The 22,082-nt window shown below is 35.1% G+C and overlaps 1 protein-coding gene across 1 annotated transcript; it reads left to right on the top strand.

Annotated features, from left to right (window-relative positions):
• The first annotated feature begins 1,027 nt into the window (after positions 1–1,027).
• On the top strand, positions 1,028–20,288 carry LOC141394715 (D-3-phosphoglycerate dehydrogenase). The gene is made up of 6 exons (XM_073969508.1): positions 1,028–1,408; positions 1,563–1,613; positions 12,294–12,448; positions 12,860–13,079; positions 13,197–13,329; positions 19,532–20,288. Exons 1-6 carry the CDS (start codon positions 1,325–1,327, stop codon positions 19,885–19,887), a joined length of 999 nt encoding a protein of 332 aa, XP_073825609.1. The 5' UTR covers positions 1,028–1,324; the 3' UTR covers positions 19,888–20,288.
• Positions 20,289–22,082: the final 1,794 nt, after the last annotated feature.

Below are 22,082 nucleotides of genomic sequence, written 5' to 3'. Positions count from 1 at the left end.
ATCTTGTTTTTCTAAAATTTAGTAGATATTTTATTTGACCTTATGTTTTTAACGTGAATTTCAGAAATATAAATAAATTGTATTATTCTCTCAAATTAAAATTTTTGTATTCAAATCCTTCATTTTCAATGTGGAAAAAATATAATATTTTTATAATAAAAAATGTTTAAAACTATTTTTAATTAGTTCCTCGCTTGAAAAGCACTAAATCTTTATTTTTTTTCATAAAATTAAATTAGTTATTAAACTAATTTATTTTATATGGACAAAATTAATTTTAATTTTTATTAAAAATATAAATAATATTTTATTTTTTTTTTAATATTCATTATGAATGTGGAATCTAATTTGTATTTTGCTTCGAGTTTTTACTGGCTATAATTATCTATAAAACATGAATTGCAGAAATAAAATCCCTAAATTCTTATTACATACAAATATTCCGAAATATAATATTACTGTATTTTTACAATGAATTAAAATTTTATATTTGTACCCCTTCTTAAAATCGTAAATCTTTGTTTTGCTTTTCGTAGTTTTTAGTTATATTTTACTTTTACAATTACAAATTAAATTAAATATTTATATACGTGTTCTTAAACATCAATTTGTGCTGTAAAGAACGTATTTTTTCTTAAATGTATCTTAAAATCTTAAATGTATTATTTTGTTCTGCTATATGTCTGTCTCCTTTAGCTTTTTCTATTTATTTCAATTTAAAAAAAGCTATGTATAACTTTCAATTTACATCAGTTAAATTTAATGTAATAATATTCCCGTTTACTTTTTTAATATGAATAACATTTGAAAGACAAAGTGCACACAGCCGCCACATGTTTACTGGTTGCTGTTTTAACAACCACTGACTGCTGATATAAAATTTCTTCAAGTGCACTTTGGACTTCTCTCACCATTTTACTCTCATTTTTATTATGAGCATCGCTGATCTATACCCCCAAACACTGTGCAATGCAAACATTCACTGCGTCGTCCAGTTTGGAGATCGTTGTTTTTATTATTTTTCAATGCGAGTTGCTTATTTGGTTGTTTGCCCGATCGCCTCTCTGTCTGTCTGTCCGTAACTGTCATTGACCACTTTGTTCTATGGAATGCAGCAAGTCTTACAAAGTCGGCCGGTTTTTTAATATTCTGTAATCAGTTGAGTTTCGCATATTGTCCAGACTGGTTGTGCAAGTTGGGATCATTACGTTCTTAGTGAAAAATAAAAATTCTCCAAGCCCACCACAACATTGTGCATTGTAGAACCTAAAAGAGAATCGAAAGAAAAATATTGAAATAATTAAAATAAATAACACGAAAAAAAATGCCGGTTGATATTAAAAATGTATTGGTGTGCGATGCAGTTGATAGCGCCTGTGTGGAGCTTTTGCAAAAGAATGGAATTAATGTAAATTTTGTTGTTGCCTTAATTTATCTTTAATATTTTTTGACGATTATTTAAATTTTTTGTTAAAAAATTATTTTGTTGTTGTTACCAGCAAAAATGTTTATTTTGTAATTGCGCATAATTTTATTTTTGTTATTATTATTATTGTCACCAGGTTGCTTATAAATTGAAATTGCCGGTGGATGAACTCTGCAAAGAAGTCAAAGTAAGTATTTAACCCCAACCGTATATAGAGGTGTGCATATTATTTTTGTGAATATTTGGTTTGATCGGTACTTATTCATATCTAACACCGCTACGTGGGGAGTGTATTATAAGTTGTTTCGCTAAAACATGTACATGCAGTGGAACTTTTCTCTATAACATATTCAGCCTTATTCTGAGCCAAAATTCCCACGAGTTTTGCCTCTCTGCCGTTTCAACTTAAAGGAGAGAGTGAGAAAACTCACTGGGAATTTACGTTCAGAATAAGGCTGATTAATTTAAGGTTCTGAATAGCGACGATATAGACCATATGCGTTCACGCCAGGGATGGAAATTCTGTACAATAGTATTTTTTTTTTCAGTGCCATTTCACTATAAAAAGTACAAATGCAAAATGTACACTTTTCTTCTAAGGTTAACATTTTTATTAATGCAAATTGCTAGAAATTTTAAAATTTGTATGTATATACATATATACTTTCATATTGAGAATATACCAAAATATTAACCTATATTGATAATTTTCTTCGTGGAGCTCTTCAATCCATTGATAACACTGTGCAACAAAATTCAATTTTTTTTTCAAAATGATGGGAAAAACCCATTACATTATGAAAGTGGAGCTAAAAATATGAGACACGTGTATCGGCGTTTTTAAAGTTTACGTCGGAAAGTAACCAAAACAGGCGGGGCAAGTTCCGCCCATTTTTAAATTTTTCGAAATATTCAAGTTTAGATATCTTGGAATCCTTGCATTTCAGGTATATAGTGTCTTTGGAAACTTTACTTAGGAGGGTGTGGGAAATATTTTTGTTCATCAAAGGGGTCTTTTTTGTCCTTTCTTCGAAAATCTTTCAAAAACTCATTAAAAATGTGATCGTATCAAATCGGATTATTCTACAAAATTGTTCGCCATAAAATTTTACTATAGGTCTCAGAATACACCAAATCTGGAACTCTTGTCTAATCGCCAGGAATCTCTAAAAATTAAAAACACTTTTTATGGTTAAAGTCGGACTTCATCTGAGTTTTTTCAAAATTGTCCCACAAAACATAATTTTAGAGAGATGATGTCAGTGACAAAAATATTCTTCGTCAAATTTCACCATAGGTCACCAAAGAAATGAAATGTCTATTTACATGCTATAGCATTAAAATATCAGTATCAATTTTGCTGAAAAAAAACATGAAAATATTTCCCAATTTTTTAATGAAAATTTTTTCTCTCTTTTTTCTAGTAATTCATGGAAGTAATTGGGAAATTGGGAAATATTTTCATGTTTTTTCAGCAAAATTGATACTGACATTTTAATGCTATAGCATGTAAATAGACATTTCATTTCTTTGGTGACCTATGGTAAAATTTGACGAAGAATATTTTTGTCACTGACATCATCTCTCTAAAATTATGTTTTGTGGGACAATTTTGAAAAAACTCAGATGAAGTCCGACTTTAACCCTAAAACCTGTTTTTCATTTTTAGAGATTCCTGGCGATTAGACAAGAGTTACAGATTTGGTGTATTCTGAGACCTATAGTAAAATTTTATGGCGAATAATTTTGTAGAACATTTTTAATGAGTTTTTGAAAGATTTTCGAAGAAAGGACAAAAAAGACCCCTTTGATGAACCGCATGAGGGTTAAATTTTTTAACAAAAATATTTCCCACACCCTCCTAAGTAAAGTTGCCAAAGACAATATATACCTGAAATGCAAGGATTCCAAGATACCTAAACTCGAATATTTCGAAAAATTTTAAAATGGGCGGAACTTGCCCCGCCTATTTTGATTACTTTCCGACGTAAACTTTAAAAACGCTGATACACGTATCTCATATTTTTAGCTCTACTTTCATAATCTACTCGAATTTCCTTGTCATTTTTTGTTGTCGCACAGTGTAATCCGAAATACCAAATTACAGTCACTACAGTCGACTAGTCATTTAAAAGACTTCTCAACGAGCGGTATCGTAGTACCTTCAATCTGAGAACCTGCCATACCTCTTCTATGGGGCTATGTTTATGCTGCCGACTAGCGTTTTGATTACTGACGTAAAACAAAGTTTACGTCGGTCACCATGCCATGTTTTTTGGGCTATCTATGGCGAATTATTAAAAAAATTTGTTAGGGTTCAATATAATACATAATACATATAAGTCGGACTATCGATAGTTTGCCATCTCTAGACTGTATTAAAACGTTCACATATACCATGGCTGCTCAAAACGGTGTTTTCTCACACGAAAGAGAGTAAAACACCATTTAAGAGAAATTGAAAGAACGATTTTTGAAAGTTTCTTTTTGCACCTCAGTATCCTCTAAAACGAATCCCCTGGTCAAACAATTAACAATTTTAACAAAAAGAAATTATATTGAAACATTTTACCATTCTGAGCAGGGATAATATGTACCCACAATTCTCTATAGGAATGTTTTATACCCATATCGAATACAAAATACCTAATTTCAGTCATGTCGATGAAATAATAAGGCTAAAACTAAATTTCTGGCGGAGAGATTTGTAGCCCCATCGAAGATTAAATGCCAATTTTCAACAATGTTGGTATTATAAATACCGAGAATCGTTGCATTTTTTTATTTTTCTTAAAAAATAAAAAAATACCATTTTAGTACTCTTTGAAATTTTCCATCCCTGGTTCACGCTTGGCACGGCAGTGCCGAAGTTTTTCGGCAATTTACACATAACGACACGAACTTTAAATGAATGGTGCTTAAACGGCGTATGCACTAGAGTTTTCTTTGCCGGGTTAACCTTCTTTATTAGGATTTATTTGACGTTTACACTATGGAATTGACATTTGCAACCCAAACTCACTGAGTATAATACCCCGTTTGCACTTAACCGGACTTAAAAAACCCACTGCGTTTCAAATGTCAATTTCATGGCGCAAATGTCAAAAAACCCTTAATGAAGGTTAACCCGGCAAAAAGCTTTGCCGTTTTACAAAAGAGAGAAAAATCAAAAACAAAAAAATTCGCCGGAGGGATTTTCAAATAAATCGCGGTCAAAGTTCACATTTTTAGGGTATTTTATGTGTTCGCGATTTTGCTTGGAAATCGCAAGTCCAATCGAAATCGGATTAGAGAAAATTTTGAAGCTGTGAAAATTCTCTACAAGATTGACCTTTGTGACTTTTTCCTGGGTTTTACCAGTTTGAAATTTGTCGGTATAGGTATTTCGATGGAATATTGAGGCCGCAACCTTCAAAACACCGAAAAATTTCGGGTGGAGGGTGTTGTAGCACCAGAGAAGACTAGACCGTTCTATGGGGGCTGCTATATCAAAACGTGGACCAATATAGCCAATTTTCAATACCATACATCCTAGGAGTAATATAAACTTCTATATTATACTATACTATATATATATATATATATATATATATATATATATATATATATATATATATATATATATATATATACTAGCCGGCCCGGTCCACGTTGCTGGCCCTTGAAACAGTTTTATGTTACCTTTTCTTGAGTAAATTATATTTTTCTTGCGTCGCAAAATAGTCGGGAACTGCAAGTGATTATAAATAAAACATCTTCAGAAATGTTGGTGTCTATATCGACGCCTCCAAACAATAGTATGCTAAGTCGACTTAGCTTGTTTTCAAGTTCTTTACATTTTTATATTTAACGTCCTTTTACTTAAATTCTGTCAAATTTTGGTAATGATCGGACAATCCGAACAGAAGTTATAAACAAATATTTCCTTAGCATACTACTGAAGGTCAAAGAAATTTCCAAACTTTAAGAGCTTGTCCTGCAAACCTCGCTTTTCACAATTAGCAAACTATTATTTGGAGGTGTCGAACGTCCTTTAACTTAAATTCTGTCTAATTTTGGTAATGATCAGTCAATCCGAACAGAAGTTATAAACAAATATTGACTTAGCATAGTACTGAAGTTCAAAAACATTTCCAAACTTTGATAGCTTCTCCTGCAAAACTCACTTTTTAGACTTAGCATACTATTATTTGGAGGTGTCGATATGTTAACTGATGACTTGAGGCATGCATTTATTTCATCTGCTGGAATAGTAAAACTGGCAGTGTTTGTCTGAAATCTAAACGTGAACTGCTCTTAAATCCTTTAAGAATCGTTCTAAAGCTTCTTGGGAATTTTTATGTGCCATCGTACATTCGTTCCAGATGATAACTTCTATTTAATATTGCATGTGTGCAATTCAATCAAAAGAATGTCCAGTGGCAACTTAAGGGTCGACTGTGTCGTCCTTGCACCTTCTTATAATGTATACCTGATGAAGCTATCGATATGTTGCCTTCTAATCTAAAGGCTTGCTTTCCAATAAGACGAAAGCTTCGTTATGCATAACATCTGGTATTTCCATTGATTTGTAACATATTTCAGAAATTGGGAGTGGTCGGGTCTTACGGCTAAATATGTACCCAGGGTTTATATGGCCTATTTCCTTCCCTGTACATCATCTGAAAATGGCATGGAAATCGGTTCAGAAGTTTTGGAGATATAACGCATTCAAAAAATGGGCGTGCTAAAAGCGTTTTAAAATAAGGAGGGCATGGGGGAGGTACCCCGTCCTCTCCGAAATTCAAAAATATATATAGCCTATTTTCACAACGGGTGTTCATGGTGGGCCATCGCTGTACATTCTCTGAAATTTTAAAGAAAATCGGCTCAGTAAAGCAAAGACAGAGTTTTAATAAAATAGGGCAAACGGGAGTTACCCCGCCCCCTCAGAAATTCAACAATTTTATAGGCTATTTTCACCAGGGGTCATCCCTATCCATTCCCTGAAATTTTCAAGCAAATAGGTTTAGTAGTTTTGGATATATAAGATATTTAAAAAGTGGGCGTAGTCTGGTCCCAAATGAGTACATAGGGTCGGAGACACAACCACCATTGTCCCCAAATTATTTTTCTCTCCGATACGTTCTTCAGTTTTGTTAAAATATCGTTTTCAAAAAAATAGGGCATGGGGGAGGTTCCCAGCCCCCTCCGAAATTTAACAAAATATATAACCTATTTTCACCACGGGTCCTCCCATTAGATTCTCTGAAATTTTCAAGAAAATCGGTTTAGCAGTTTTTGATATATAAGCTATTTAAAAAAGTGGGCGCGGTTAGGTCTTCAGGCCCCAAATCAGTACCTAGGGTTGGAGACACAACAGCCATTGTCTCCCAAATTAATTTTCTCTCCGATACGTTCTTCAGTTTTGTTAAATTATTTTCAAAGAAATAGGGCATGGGGGAGGTTCCCCGCCACACCGTAGTTCAAAAAAATATATAATCTATATTCACCACGGGTCCTCCCAGTAGATTCTCTGACATTTTCAAGAAAATCAGTTAAGCAGTTTTTGATATACATATAAGCTATTTAAAAAAGTGAGCGTGGTCGGGTCTTTAGACCCCACATCAGTGCCTAGGGTCGGAGACACAACAACCATTGTCTCGCAAATTAATTTTCTTTTCGATACGTTCGTCAATTTTGTTAAAATAGCGTTTTTAAAAAATAGGGCATGGGGGAGGTTCCCGCCCCCTCCGAAATTCAACAAAATATATACCCTATTTTCACCACTGGTCCTCTCAGTAGATTCTCTGAAATTTTTAAGAAAATCGGTTAAGCAGTTTTTGATATATACGCTTTTTAAAAAAGCGGGCGAGGTCGGGTGAAAGGGCATCCGAGCCGAATAATGTACCAAATATCAAAGTGATATTTTCACCAGAAGATGAATTTGGGCAAAATAATCGCAGGCACAAAAACTTAATTCAGTAATAGCCTTATGTTAAAACATTTATTTTTTTATTTTAACAAACACAGTGGTACATAGGAAAAACTTTATTGACAAATTTTAAAACATTTAGAAAAAACAGTAATTATTTGAATCCCACTACCAAATAGGACTTAAAATTTTGGTAAGGGTAAAACCTATAACTCTGCGTGTTGCGTGTGTGTTCAAAAATACAAAAACAAAATACATGTATTTCAAATTGACTAAAAATTGTAAAGACAAGTTGATGTTTTGGCATATCCTCCCAAATAACGGTACCTCCCGATTTTCGTTATTTTGAGAATTTAAGCTATTTCTTTTGACCGAACTAACTGCATTTTGACATTTGTGTCTCCCAGTGGTCAAAAAAACTTCTCCACCAAAAATTTTTAAAATAGGTCCATGTTTTGGTATAGCCCCCATATAATCGGTACCCCCCGATTTTCGGTATTTTGAGAATTTTAACTATAATTTTTAACAAATCTAGCTGTAATTTGACACTTGAAGTTACCAGTGGTCAAAAATCTTCTCCACAAAAAATGTTCAAAATAGGTCCATGTTTTGGTAATGCCCCCATATAACGGTACCTCCTACATTTTTTGACCGAAATACCTGTTATTTTACATTTGAGGTTCTCCGCAGTCACGAAATTTCTCCACTAAAAATTGTCAACACAGATCCATGTTTTTGCATAGCCCCCATATAACGGTACATCCAGATTTTCGGTATTTTGAGTGTTGTACCTATTGAACGAAATACCTGTTATTGGACATTTGAGGTTCCCTGCAGTCACGAAACTTCTCCACTAAAAATTGTCAATACAGATCCAAGTTTTTTCATAGCCCCCATATAACGGTACCTCCCAATTTTCAGCATATTAGCTATGTTTTTACGGAACTACATGTAATTTGACATTTGAGATTCCCAGTGGTCACACCGAGAAATATTCGTCGTAGACCCCCCATGTGGTATACCAAAACTCATATCTCGACGAGATAAAGCGATTTTGAGATGTGTGTCCGTCCGTCCGTCTGTCCGTCCCTTAAAAATTTTACGCACGCTGCAGGCCGCAATTATGGACCAATCTTCACGAAATTGTGTATGGAGGTCGGGTTCAGACCAGAATATATATAGTTTTTGGCGATGATCGTGAAATATTTAGGGGGTGAAATGGACAAAAAACAAAATGTTTATCCAATTTTGTATCCAATGTCGTCCGATCGGCGCAAAGAATATGCCTGCAATTGCAGATAATGTTCAAATGATATTTAGTTGGTTAAATGGACCAAAACTTTTGTGTGAAAATTTTTAGTATAATGACTATATCTTTACTGTTGGAACACATGTTCTACCCACGTAAGTTATATTGACACAAATTATGTTGATGTACATACGTGGTCAAATAACAGAGTTACAGCCTAATTTATACAGGGATCCCAAAGTTTTAATTATGTAGTGCAATAATAATCACGCTAGATATCGCAGTTATAGCTCAATACTGAAACATTTTTGCACGAGGTAAGAGTTCTGGCCAAGGAGAAAGTCAATCATCTTGGATAATAATAGGATAGTAGTTAGCGGGTGAAAGTGACCCTATTTTTTGTGGGAAAAATATTCAAATTTAGTTTTTGTTCCATATTTTGAATTCTTGGGGGCATATTCCGACAAACAAGGAACGCGAAAACTACCGTTGATGCAAATTTTAGCAATATACCGGTTAAATAACATAACCACCTACTATTGTCGAACATATAAGTGGGTTCCTTTATCGTTTTAATTTGTTTGCAAAAAACTACATTTACCGCATGCTAGAAAATGTCGCAATCATTATAGAAGAGTTTTCAAACCATGATAAATATAATGTTTTATAAATAGATGTAATTTACAATTCTGTACTGGGTCTGCAGTTTGTGTACCACCTTTAGTAACAAGCAATGCAATACCTCGAAATATTAGTCTTTTTATACCTCAGACTTTAGGCTAACGATGGTGATTTTAAACTCCTAGTATGTTTGGCGGAAATTCGTTTCAGAGAATTTGGAGTCGATTTCTGATTTGTGCAAACTTTGCTCATTGCATTATTTCACCCAATCGGGTTGGAATATGGATTATATCGGTCCCGACCTGCTGGTATCTTTCACACAAAAGTTGGGAAAAGTGTAGTGTTAGGACTCGTCTCGGATCTATAATTTTTTTGCAGAAGTTTGCTTTCACTGTCCCCATTACAACGATACAATTTTTTTCGGAGTAAGTCCATGCTTCCTAAAATAGCCGAAAGCTCCCAAAAAACCCCTGCCGGCAGATACTAAAATGTCTGATAGGGAATATAGCTCTTAAACTTTTTTTTAAAAAAATTAATGTTTTAACGTAATTTAATGTTTAGAGTTTTCTATGAATTAGAAGTATGCTTACTAAAAATTGTTGGTACATGTCAGTGATTTGGTATAACCCCACATTACGGTACCTACAGATTCACACGAATTTTAAAGCAAATTCGTAATACAAAATCGATATATTTTATATACTGTAAAATTATTCTGTTGGCTTCTTTTTTGGTCAGAGGCTGAGGTTATATCTTCGTCATCACAGCTGACTGATGCTCTCTTATTTGTTCTTTGGTCAATTCGGTAAAAGTCATACAAAACTATTTTTTAAATGCTTTTAGTTTCGTTATTACAAATTTTAAAATATAATATAACGTGTTGCTATAATATAAATTCCGTGCAAAAGTCGGCCCCGTCCGACTCTTACTTGTTATACCCTCCACCATAGTATGGAGGGTATATTAAGTTTGTTTTTCCGTTTGTAACGCATTGAAATACTCATTTGCGACCCTATAAAGTATATATATTCTTGATCAGGGTAAAATTCTGAGTCGATCTGTGCACGTCCGTCCGTCTGTGGTAATCACTCTAGCATCCACAAAAATTGAGATAGGACGCTGAAATTTTGGGAAAATGCGTCTTTTGTTTGCAGGCAGGTCAAGTTCGATGATGGGCTATATCGGTCCACGTTTTGGTATAGCCCCCATATAACGGTACCCCCCGATTTACGGTGTTTTGACGTTTTTAGCTACATTTTCAGACCGATTTAGCTATAATTTGACATTTAGGGTTCTTAAGTGTCAATAAACTTATTTAACAAAACTTGTGGACATAGGTCCACGTTTTGGTATAGCCCCCATATAACGGTACCCCCCGATTTACGGTATTTTGACGTTTTTAGCTACATTTTCCGACAGATGTAGCTATAATTTGACATTTAAGGTTCTTAAGTGTCAATAAACTTATATAACAAAACTTGTGGACATAGGTCCACGTTTTGGTATAGCCCCCATATAACGGTACCCCCAGATTTACGGTATTTTGACGTTTTTAGCTACATTTTCAGACCGATTTAGCGGATTTACGGTATTTTGACGTTTTTAGCTACATTTTCCGACCGATTTAGCTATAATTTGACATTTAGGGTTCCTAAGTGCCAATAAACTTATATAAGAAAACTTGTGGACATAGGTCCACGTTTTGATATAGCCCCCATATAATGGTACCCCCGATTTACGGTATTTTGACGTTTTTAGCTACATTTTCAGACCGATGTAGCTATAATTTGACATTTAGGGTTCTTAAATGTCAATAAAGTTATATAACAAAACTTGTGGACATAGGTCCACGTTTTGGTATAGCCCCCATATAACGGTGCCCCCCGATTTACGGTATTTTGACGTTTTTAGTTACATTTACAGACCGATTTAGCTATAAATTGACATTTAGGGTTCTTAAATGTCAATAAATTTATATAACTAGTGGTCATAGCTCCATGTTTTGGAATAGCCCCCATATAACGTTACCGCCCGATTTCAGGTATTTTGACGTTTAAATTCACATTTCTAGACCGAATTAGCTATAATTTGATATTTAGGGTTCTTAGTGACCAAAAAACTTATATTCGAAATAATTATGAACGTAGGTCCATGTTTTGGTATAGCCCCATATAACGGTAGCTCGGTATAACGGATTTCGGTATCCCCATATAACGGATTTTCGGTATTTTAAGAATTTTACCTACAAGTTTTAACCGAATTATCTGTAATTTGAACATTTGACACTTGAAATTCTTAGTGGTCACCACACCTCTCCACCAAACATTGTCAAGAAAGGTCGATGTATATATAAAGCTCCCATATAAAAGCACCTCTCGATTTTCAGTAATTTGATGATTTTAACTACAATATTAAACCGAACTAGCAGTAATTTGACATTTGAAGGTTGTAGTGATCACCACACATCTGCATCAACAATTTTAAACATAGCTCCAATATAACGATACTTCCCGATTTTTGGTACTTTGAGAATTTTACTTAAAATGTTTAACCGAACCAAAACATGTATAGCCCCAAAACAAACCTCCCAATTTTCCGTACCTTAGCCTTATTTTTTGGACGAACTTTCTGTAATTTGAAATTTAAAAGCCAACAAAAATTGTTCATTTAAGTTCATATTTTCGTATAGCCCACATACCTCCGAACTAACTGTTAATGGCATTTGAAGTTCCCACGTTATGTACCCATTTTGGGTATTTTGAGGATTCTAGCTACAATTTTTAACCGAATTAGGAGTTATTTGACATTAAAGGCTCCCATCAAAAACTGTCAACATAGGTCCATGTTTTATTATAACCCCTATATAACGGTACCTCCCAATTTCTAGCCCACCAAAAATTGTCAGCATACATAGTTAGATATAGGCACCATAAAATATTTTATGGTGGAGGGTATGAAAAGTTCGGCCCGGCCGAACTTAACGCTTTTTTACTTGTTTTATTTTAAATTTAATATTATTTCGTATTTCCATAAAACAGTGAGTCTCCAAAAGATATGAACATTCGTTCCCTCTTTATTTTCAGAATTATGATGCCGCCATTGTTAGATCTGATACGAAAATTACACAACAAGTTTTGGAAGCTGGAGCGGGTAGCTTAAAGGTTGTTGGTCGTGCTGGAGCTGGTGTGGATAATATTGATGTCCCAGCAGCAACAAAGAATAAGGTTATTGTGTTGAAGTAAGTATCAATTCAGAACTATGTATTGCTTGTCTTTAAAAAATATTTAGATCAAATTAAAATAAATAAAAAATGAATTATTAACCTTTGAACGATGAACTCTTGTTTATATACTTCTATACTCCAATGTGACAAGTGCATTGAACTTGAATTTTGACTTTCCAGCTCTAATGCTTTAAAGCTTTCATATGAATAATTAACAGCATAAGACATGTGTAAACTTTTGTGTGGGGCAAAGTTATTTGCATAATTTTTGTGTCTAGTCAAAATAAAGCCAACCTCAAAAAATAATTTGCAAATTTCAAAGAGAGCACAAATCTGCTAAAAATGATAAAATAATTTTGTCTAACTTAAAGCAAAGGCTTTCATTTTATTCGTTTAACTTTCTAATTTGTATCTCTTTTGTTTTAGCACTCCAGGTGGTAATTCAATTTCTGCCTGTGAATTGACCTGCATTGTCATTGGAACTTTAGCACGTCCTGTTGTACCAGCTGTCCAGAGCATGAAAGAGGGTCGTTGGGATAGAAAATTGTACAGTGGCAGTGAATTGTATGGCAAAACTTTGGCTGTTTTGGGTTTGGGACGTATTGGTCGTGAAGTTGCGATGCGCATGAAAGCCTGGGGCATGAGGGTGAGTAGAAAGTGATCTCTAACTTTGTGAAATTTTGTATATTTATAAATGACTCATATTTAATTATTTTGTATTTATTTGTGAGCTATTTTTGGTTCTCTTTCATTCCATGTGCAGATTATTGGCTATGATCCCATTACTACCGAGGAAGAAGCCAAGGCAGCGGGTATTGAGAAAATGACTTTGGATGAAATTTGGCCTTTGGCTGATTATGTTACAGTTCATACACCATTAATACCAGCCACAAGAAGTGAGTATCAGTATCAGAAAGAATCATTCAGATTGTCGTATAAAAATATAGCATCGGACTATGGCAGCAAAAGACTATGACCTTTGAACCGATCCAACACTGGCTACACAAACAAAATTGTCATTCTCCAAGAAATATTTAAATTAAAAAAATTCTTGGGTCTGTTGGAGAAGGGAGAAGGGGCTTGTAACCGTTGAGCTTCCCAAATAAACCAAGTCACAAATCGTAAATTTCGTCCAGGGTGAACTTTTTATAGCCCCTCCATAAAATATTCTGAACTAAAATGGAATAGTTAGTTTCCTTTCCTGCCCACAATTTGAGATGTTGAAATTGTTCGGGCAAGGATACCCCAAATGCCTAAATTAGGTTAGAAAATTTATCTAAAAATGTCTTCACTCTGGCGGTTCCTTTATTTGGAGGCTATTGGTCTGTTCCAGTACTGCAAGAATCTACTAATTTTTACTATTTTTTCCGATAACATAATGGAAAAAATGTTATCGTAGTAAAAAATAGTAGCTTCTTGCAGGTCCTGGAACACACCATATATGTATTTGATATACCTATGTTGAGAATTTTTGGCAGAGAAGTTTTGGGTTCCCCTAAATGACATATTATAGCTATTTGGGTCGAAAATTGTAGCTAAAGTCCTCAAAATACCGAAAATCGGAAGGTACCATTTATGAGGGCTATACCTAAACATGGACCTACTTTTGATGGGGAAGTTTTGTTATTACTGGGAGCCTCAAATGCCAAATAACAGGTAGTTTAGTAAAACAGTTGGCTAAGATCCTCAAAATACCGAAAATCGGTAGGTACCGTTATATAGGACTTATACCAAAATGTGAACCCATTTTGACAATTTTTGGTGGAGAAGTTTCGTGCCTGCACGGAATTTTAAATACCGAAAATCGGTAGGTACTGTTATATGGAGCCTATACTAAAACATGGACAGTGTTTTGACCACTAAGAACCTCAAATGTTGAATTTAAGCTAGTTTAGTTAACAATTGTAGCTAGAATCCTCAAAATGCCGAAAATCGGGAGGTACCGTTATATGGGGCCCGTACCAAAACACGGACCAATGATGCTAATTTTTAATTGAGAAGTTTTGTGCCTGCAGAGAACCTCAAATATCAAACAACAGGTAGTTTGGCCAAAAAAATTTACCAAAAATTTCCCAAATACCGAAAATCGGGAGGTAACGTTATGTGAGGCCCTATACTTAAACATGGACCTATATAAACAATTTTTGGTGGAGAAGTGTTGTGACCCCAAAGAACCTTAAAAGCCAAATTACAGCTACTTCTGTTAAAAATTTTAGCTAAAACCCTCAAAATACCGAAAATCGGGGGTACCGGTATATGGGGACTATACCCAAACATGGATCTGTGTTGGCAGTTTTTGGTATAGTAGTGTTGTGACCCTTAAGAACCTTAAAAGTCAAATAACAGATAGTTCGGTTAAAAATTTTAGCTAAAACCCTTAAAATACTGAAAATCGGGAGGTACCGTTATATGGGGGCTATACCTAAATATGGACCAATATTGACAGTATTTGGTGGAGTAGTTTTGTAAACCCTAAGAACCTTAAATGTCAATTTACAGCTACATCGGTTAAAAATTTTAGCTAAAACCCTCAAAATACCGAAAATCGGGAGGTGCCGTTATTTGGGGCCCTATACCAAAACATGGACCTATATAAACAATTTTTGGTGGAGAGGTGTTGTGACCCCTAAGAACCTTAAATGCCAAATAACAGCTAGTTCGGTTAAAATTTTTAGCTAAACCCTTAAAATACTGAAAATCGGGAGGTACCGTTATATGGGGGCTATACCTAAGTATGGACCTATATTGACAGTATTTGGTGGAGTAGTGTTGTGACCCCTAAGAACCTTAAATGTCAAATAACAGCTAGTTTGGGTAAATATTGTAGCTAAAACCCTCAAAATACCGCAAATCGGGAGGTACCGTTTTATGGGGGCTATAAAAAAACATGGACCTTTGTTGACAATTTTTGGTGGAGACATTTTGTGACCTCAAAAGTCAAATTACATGTGTTTCGGTCAAAAAATTTAGCTAATACCCTTAAAATACGGAAAGTCGGTAGGTATCGTTATATGGGGGCTATGCCGAAATATAGAACTATGTTACCAATTTTGGTGGAAACATTTTGTGATCTCTGAGAACCTCAAAAGTCAAATTACAAGTTGTTCGGCCAAAAATCTAACTATAAACGTCAAAATACCGAAAATCGGGAGGTACCGTTATATGGGGGCTATACCGAAACGTTGACTTTTGTTGTACATTTTTGGTAGAGTGGTTTTGTGACAATTGGGAGCCTCAAACGTCAAATTGCAGGTACAACTGTGAAAAACAGGTAGTCAAAATCCTCAATCCTCTTTTACTACATATTTTTCATCGCCGAGCCGAAACGGCGTGTTGTCACCAATGTATCAACTGATTTGGTCCCAACTTTCTGTACATCAGGTTCGAAGATGGGCCATATCAGTCCACTCCTTCGGATACCTTATCCCCCAAAAATTAATTGAATAAAACATTCTGATATGGACTATATTGGTATCTTATTGGGTATCTTACACCAATAAATTAAAGAAAAATCCCTAAAATCGTGATCGAACCAGCATAGATCCGATTCCAATATGGAATATATTGGTCTACTACTTCAGATACCTCCACATACAATTTTAAAAATGTTCCGAAAAGTGTAGTTTAAGGATATGACTCAGGCCATTATAAAATTGTTGCAGCAGATTGTATTCGCCGGTAACCGATTTGGCCGAAACTTTGCACGTCTTCCAAACGTACATCAGATTCCAAAAAGGTTTATATTAGGGTATTGGTTTAAGAATAGTTTAATGGCTGTTTGAGGATCGTTTTAAGATATTTATGCAAGGTATTACTTATGGTTCCACTCACAGCGATATTATGTTTTTGGTGGACAAGTCCATGCTTCATGACATAATGGTCCGAAAGCTCTAAAAATCCTCGGGTGACTAACTAAAATGACCGATGGGCGGGCACTATAACTATAAAAGGGCCCAACCTTTGTAATATTTCTCTCAAACTTAAATCAAATTCGAAGATGGGCCATATCGGACAGCTACTTCCAGAGATCGCTGTTTTTTTTTTGTTTTAAATTTTCATCAAATGTTTTTTCGTGACAATGACGCAAAAAATCCTACGGACTCCCACCATTGTTATTGTGTTTTGCAAAGTCATATGCTGGGAACCACCGTGGTGCCGTGGTAAGCCTTGCACTCAGAAGGTCTGCAGTTTAATCCATGACCAGAATATCAAAATTTTTGGCTGTGGCAAATCCCCTCGGCGTAATCCCCTAGCTTACATTTCTTGAGTATTTCAGTCATGAAAAACTTCTTTACAAGTGGTGTCGTAAGACACGGAGTTCACACTCGGCGATAAAAAGTAGGTTCCATATCATTGAATCAATACGAAACGGCGTTCACTCATTGATATGAGAGAAGTCTCTCTTGCCTCTTCGGGGGTGTTGTGGGAACACATATATGTCATATGCTGAGGATATTTAGCTGTCGGCAAAACCTGATTCTTTTTATACCCTCCACCATAGTATGGAGGGTATATTAAGTTTGTTTTTCCGTTTGTAACGCATTGAAATACTCATTTGCGACCCTATAAAGTATATATATTCTTGATCAGGGTAAAATTCTGAGTCGATCTGTGCACGTCCGTAGGTCCGTCCGTCTGTGGTAATCACTCTAGCATTCACAAAAATGGAGATAGAACGCTGAAATTTTGGGAAAATGCGTCTTTTGTTTGCAGGCAGGTCAAATTCGATGATGGGTTATATCGGTCCACGTTTTGGTATAGCCCCCATATAACGGTACCCCCCGATTTACGGTATTTTGCCGTTTTTAGCTACATTTTCAGACCGATTTAGCTATAATTTGACATTTAGGGTTCTTAAGTGTCAATAAACTTATATAACAAAAGTTGTGGACATAGGTCCACGTTTTGCTATAGCTCCCATATAACGGTACCCCCCGATTTACGGTATTTTGACGTTTTTAGCACATTTTCAGACCGATGTAGCTATAATTTGACATTTAGAGTTGTTAAGTGTCAATAAACTTATATAACAAAAGTTGTGGACATAGGTCCACGTTGTGGTATAGCCCCCATATAACGGTACCCCCCGATTTACGGTATTTTACCGTTTTTAGCTACATTTTCAGACCGATTTAGCTATAATTTGACATTTAGGGTTTTTAAGTGTCAATAAACTTATATAACAAAAGTTGTGGACATAGGTCCACGTTGTGGTATAGCCCCCATACAACGGTACCCCCCGATTTACGGTATTTTGACGTTTTTAGCTACATTTTCAGACCGATGTAGCTATAATTTGACATTTAGGGTTCTTAAGTGTCAATGAACGTATATAACAAAAGTTGTGGACATAGGTCCACGTGTTGGTATAGCCCCCATATAACGGTACCCCCCGATTTACGGTATTTTGACGTTTTTAGCTACATTTTCAGACCGATTTAGCTATAGTTTGACATTTAGGGTTCCTAAGTGTCAATAAACTTATATAACAAAAGTTGTGGACATAGGTCCACGTTTTGCTATAGCCCCCATATAACGGTACCCCCCGATTTACGGTATTTTGACGTTTTTAGCTACATTTTCAGACCGATGTAGCTATAATTTCACATTTAGGGTTCTTAAGTGTCAATAAACTTATATAACAAAAGTTGTGGTCATAGGTCCACGTTGTGATATACCCCCCATATAACGGTACCCCCGATTTACGGTATTTTGACGTTTTTAGCTACATTTTCAGACCGATTTAGCTATAATTTGACATTTAGGGCTCTTAAGTGTCAAAAAAAACTTATATAACAAAACTTGTGGACATCGGTCCATGTTTTGGAATAGCCCCAATATAACGTTACCGCCCGATTTAAGGTATTTTGACGTTTTAAGTCACATTTCTAGACCGAATTAGCTATAATTTGATATTTAGGGTTCTTAGTGACCAAAAAACTTATATTCGAAAAAATTATGAACATAGGTACATGTTTTGGTTTAGCCGATTTTCGGTATTTTGAGAATTTTACCTACAAGTTTTAACCGAATTATCTGTAATTTGAACATTTGACATATGAAATTCTTAGTGGTCACCACACCTCTCCACCAAAAATTGTCTAGAAAGGTCGATGTATTGATAAAGCCCCCATATAAAAGTACCTCCCGATTTTCAGTAATTTGATGATTTATTAAACCGAACTAGCAATAATTTGACATTTGAAGTTCTTAGTGGTCACAACACCTCTTCATCAAAAATTGTCAACATACGAGTAGGTCCATGTTCGGATATAACTCCCATATAACGGTACCTCCCGATTTTCAGTAATTTGATGATTTTAGCTACAATATTAAACCGAACTAGCAGTAATTTGACATTTGAAGGTTGTAGTGGTCACCACACATCTGCATCAACAATTTTCCACATAGCCCCAATATAACCATACTTTCCGATTTTCGGTACTTTGAGGATTTTACTTAAAATGTTTAACCGAACGTAGGTCCATGTTTTGGTATAGACCCAAAACAAACCTCCCGATTTTCCGTACCTTAGCTTTATTTTTTGGACGAACTTTCTGTAATTTAAAATTTAAAAGCCAACAAAATTTCTGCAACAAAAATTGTTCATTTAAGTTCATATTTTCGTATAGCCCACATACCTCCGAACTTGCTGTTAATGACATTTGAAGTTCCCACGTTATGTACCGATTTTCGGTATTTTGAGGATTCTAGCTAAAATTTTTATCCGAATTAGGCGTTATTTGACATTAAATTCTCCCATCAAAAATTGTTAACATAGGTCCATGTTTTATTATAACCCCTATATAACCATACCTCCCAATTTCTAGCCCAACACAAATTGTCAACACACATAGTTATATATAGGCATCATAAAAAAGGGCCTCCGGAATGAAGCATTTTATGTACATTATCTGACATTTTAACGTACCCGCTTAAAGTTGGGAACAGGAATGAAAACTAATTATTCCATTTTAGTTCAGAATATTTTATGGTGGAGGGTATGAAAAGTTCGGCCCGGCCGAACTTAACGCTTTTTTACTTGTTATTAATTTCTATCAATATTTCAATATTTTCTCTCTCTCTCCCTCATTACAGATCTCGTCTCTGCCGAAGCATTGTCCAAGTGCAAAAAAGGTGTTAAAGTGGTTAACGTAGCACGCGGTGGCATTGTTGATGAACAGGCGGTATTAGATGCCCTCGAATCTGGACAATGTGGTGGTGCTGCATTTGATGTTTATCCAGAGGAACCTCCAAAATCGGAAGTTACCAAAAAACTTATACAACATCCTAAGGTGGTGGCCACACCACATTTGGGTGCCAGCACAGCAGAGGCTCAAGTTCGTGTTGCCGTTGAAGTGGCTGAGCAATTTATTGCATTGACTGGAAAATCACAAGTCTATACCAGCTATCCGGGTGTTATCAACCGTGAAGTATTGGCTAATTATCAGTAAACGGACACGAGTTGTTTGTTTCGGTTGACTGATGGTGGGATTATCAATTTGTTTACTTTAGTCTGAGGAAGAAACAATAGCCATATCATTATCATCATCATTGGGGGTCTATTAGCTGACATTGTTGGTCTGCATAAAAAATAAAATAGAAATTGCATCAGTTAATTTGCATTTATTTTTTTTTCTACTTTTTTTATTAAATTTCGTTTCTGCCCCCTCCTCTTCATCTTCGTCAATCGTTATCTGTTTTGTTGTTTATATATATTTTCGCATACATACTACATAAATACTTTATATTCATGAAATTCAATAACATTTATTTTTGTATAATTGTAGAACAATAGTATACAATTTATTAAAAATTAATAAAAACTTAATAAAAACAAATCAGTTTGTAAAAATGTGTTTTTTTATTAAAAAAAATAAACTGCCAATGAATTTTTATATACATATATTGCGGGTTAATTAAAAGGGAATGTTAAAAGTTTTGGCATATAAGGCTTTATCTAATTAATTGCGTGTTGCGTGGGCGTTCGAAAAAACAAAATACATGTATTTCAAATTGAAAACAAAAACAAATGCATGTATTTTGTTTTTGTTTTTTTGAACGCACATGCAACACGCAATTAACTAGGTAGAAAGTTAAGTACCCCAACGAAGACTAAATACCAAATTTTAGCCATTTCTGTGGGATATGGAAGCCACGCCTTTCAAAATACTGAAAAATCGAGAGGAACCGTTCTGTGGGGGCTATATGAGGGGGTCGACCTATACCGACAAATATCAGGTAGAAAGTTTCGTACCCCCAACGAAGACTAAATACTATTTGAAGGCCTGGACCTATACGTACAAATTTCAGGTGGAAAGTTTTATATCCCCAACGAAGACCAAATACCAAATTTCAGCCATTTCGGTGGTATATTGAGGCCACAACCTTCAAAATACCGAAAATCGGGTGGTACCGTTCATTGGGGGCTATATGAAGGCGAGGACCAATAACGACAAATTTAAGGTGGAACGTTTTATATCGCCAACGAAGACCAAATATCAAATTTCAGCCATTTCGGTGGTATATTGAGGCCACAACCTTCAAAATACCGAAAATCGGGTGGTACCGTTCATTGGGGGCTATATGAAGGTGAGGACCAATAACGACAAATTTAAGGTGGAACGTTTTATATCGCCAACGAAGACCAAATACATATCAAATTTTAGCCATTTCGGTGGTATATGAGGCCACAACCTTCAAAATACCGAAAATCGGGAGGTACCACTATATGGGGACTATATGGAGATGAGAATCTATACCGACAAATTTCAGGTGGAAAGTGGGGGTATAAAACTACCAACTTTCAGCCATTTCGGTGGGATATTGAGGCTAAAACCTTCAAAATACCGAATATGAAAAGGTGGATCTATAGCGATAATTATGAGCAGGAATATGTTTACCCCCAACGGAGATTAAATACCAAGTATAAGCCGTTTCATAATAACGAAAATCGGAAAATATGACTAAAATCTTCAAATATCTTAAATCGGGTGATACTTATAGTGTAGTGAAACGAAGACGGATACTGTCTGATTTTTTACACGGATGAGAGAAATCTATATAATTTTGTAACAATTTTTAATTTATATGCCCAAAAATGTATACACCTCACGAAGACTATTTAGCAAATTTCACCTATTTCGGTGTGATAATGAGGCTGTAACCGCCAAAATATCGAAAATCGCCGTTCTATCAAAACGTGAACCTATATAGGCTAGTTTCAATGCCAAACATCCTAGGAATAATAGAAACTTCTGGTACAAATTATAAAGCTCTATCTTAAAAATTGCGAGCTGTATCTTGATTACAACAGGCGGACGGATGGACGGAAGCACAGACGGAGCTGGTTAAATCGACTTAGAATTTTATTCTGTAGAATTCCACTACTCATTTTTCGAGTTACCGACAAAAATCGGTAAAATTAAAATGCTTATAATTTCGGTAATTAACGAAAATTTACGGTATTTTAACAACCAACGTAATTTTAATTTCATTCACAATTTTGCGTTTTAATTTACCGATTATTGTCGGTAACTCAAAAAATAAGTTACAATATTCCACTATATATGTATATACTTTATAGGGTCTCCGACTAATATTTTGATGTGTTATACCCTAGACAGACGGCAGAGTTAATTTGCATTAA

The sequence above is a fragment of the Musca autumnalis genome, unplaced genomic scaffold, assembly GCF_047663935.1.
Source record: "Musca autumnalis isolate F117 unplaced genomic scaffold, ASM4766393v1 scaffold_2, whole genome shotgun sequence".
Classification (NCBI taxonomy): domain Eukaryota; kingdom Metazoa; phylum Arthropoda; class Insecta; order Diptera; family Muscidae; genus Musca; species Musca autumnalis.
Note: the sequence above shows the minus strand (reverse complement) of the source record. Positions and strands in the feature narration are given on the sequence as shown.

Excerpts from the sequence above, each read along its gene's own strand:
- LOC141394715 (XM_073969508.1), top strand. The coding sequence starts at position 1,325 with ATGCCGGTTGATATTAAAAATGTATTGGTGTGCGATGCAGTTGATAGC. Across the intron at positions 1,409-1,562 it reads TGCAAAAGAATGGAATTAAT|GTTGCTTATAAATTGAAATT; the intron begins GTAAATTTTGTT and ends TATTGTCACCAG. Across the intron at positions 13,330-19,531 it reads ATTAATACCAGCCACAAGAA|ATCTCGTCTCTGCCGAAGCA; the intron begins GTGAGTATCAGT and ends CCCTCATTACAG.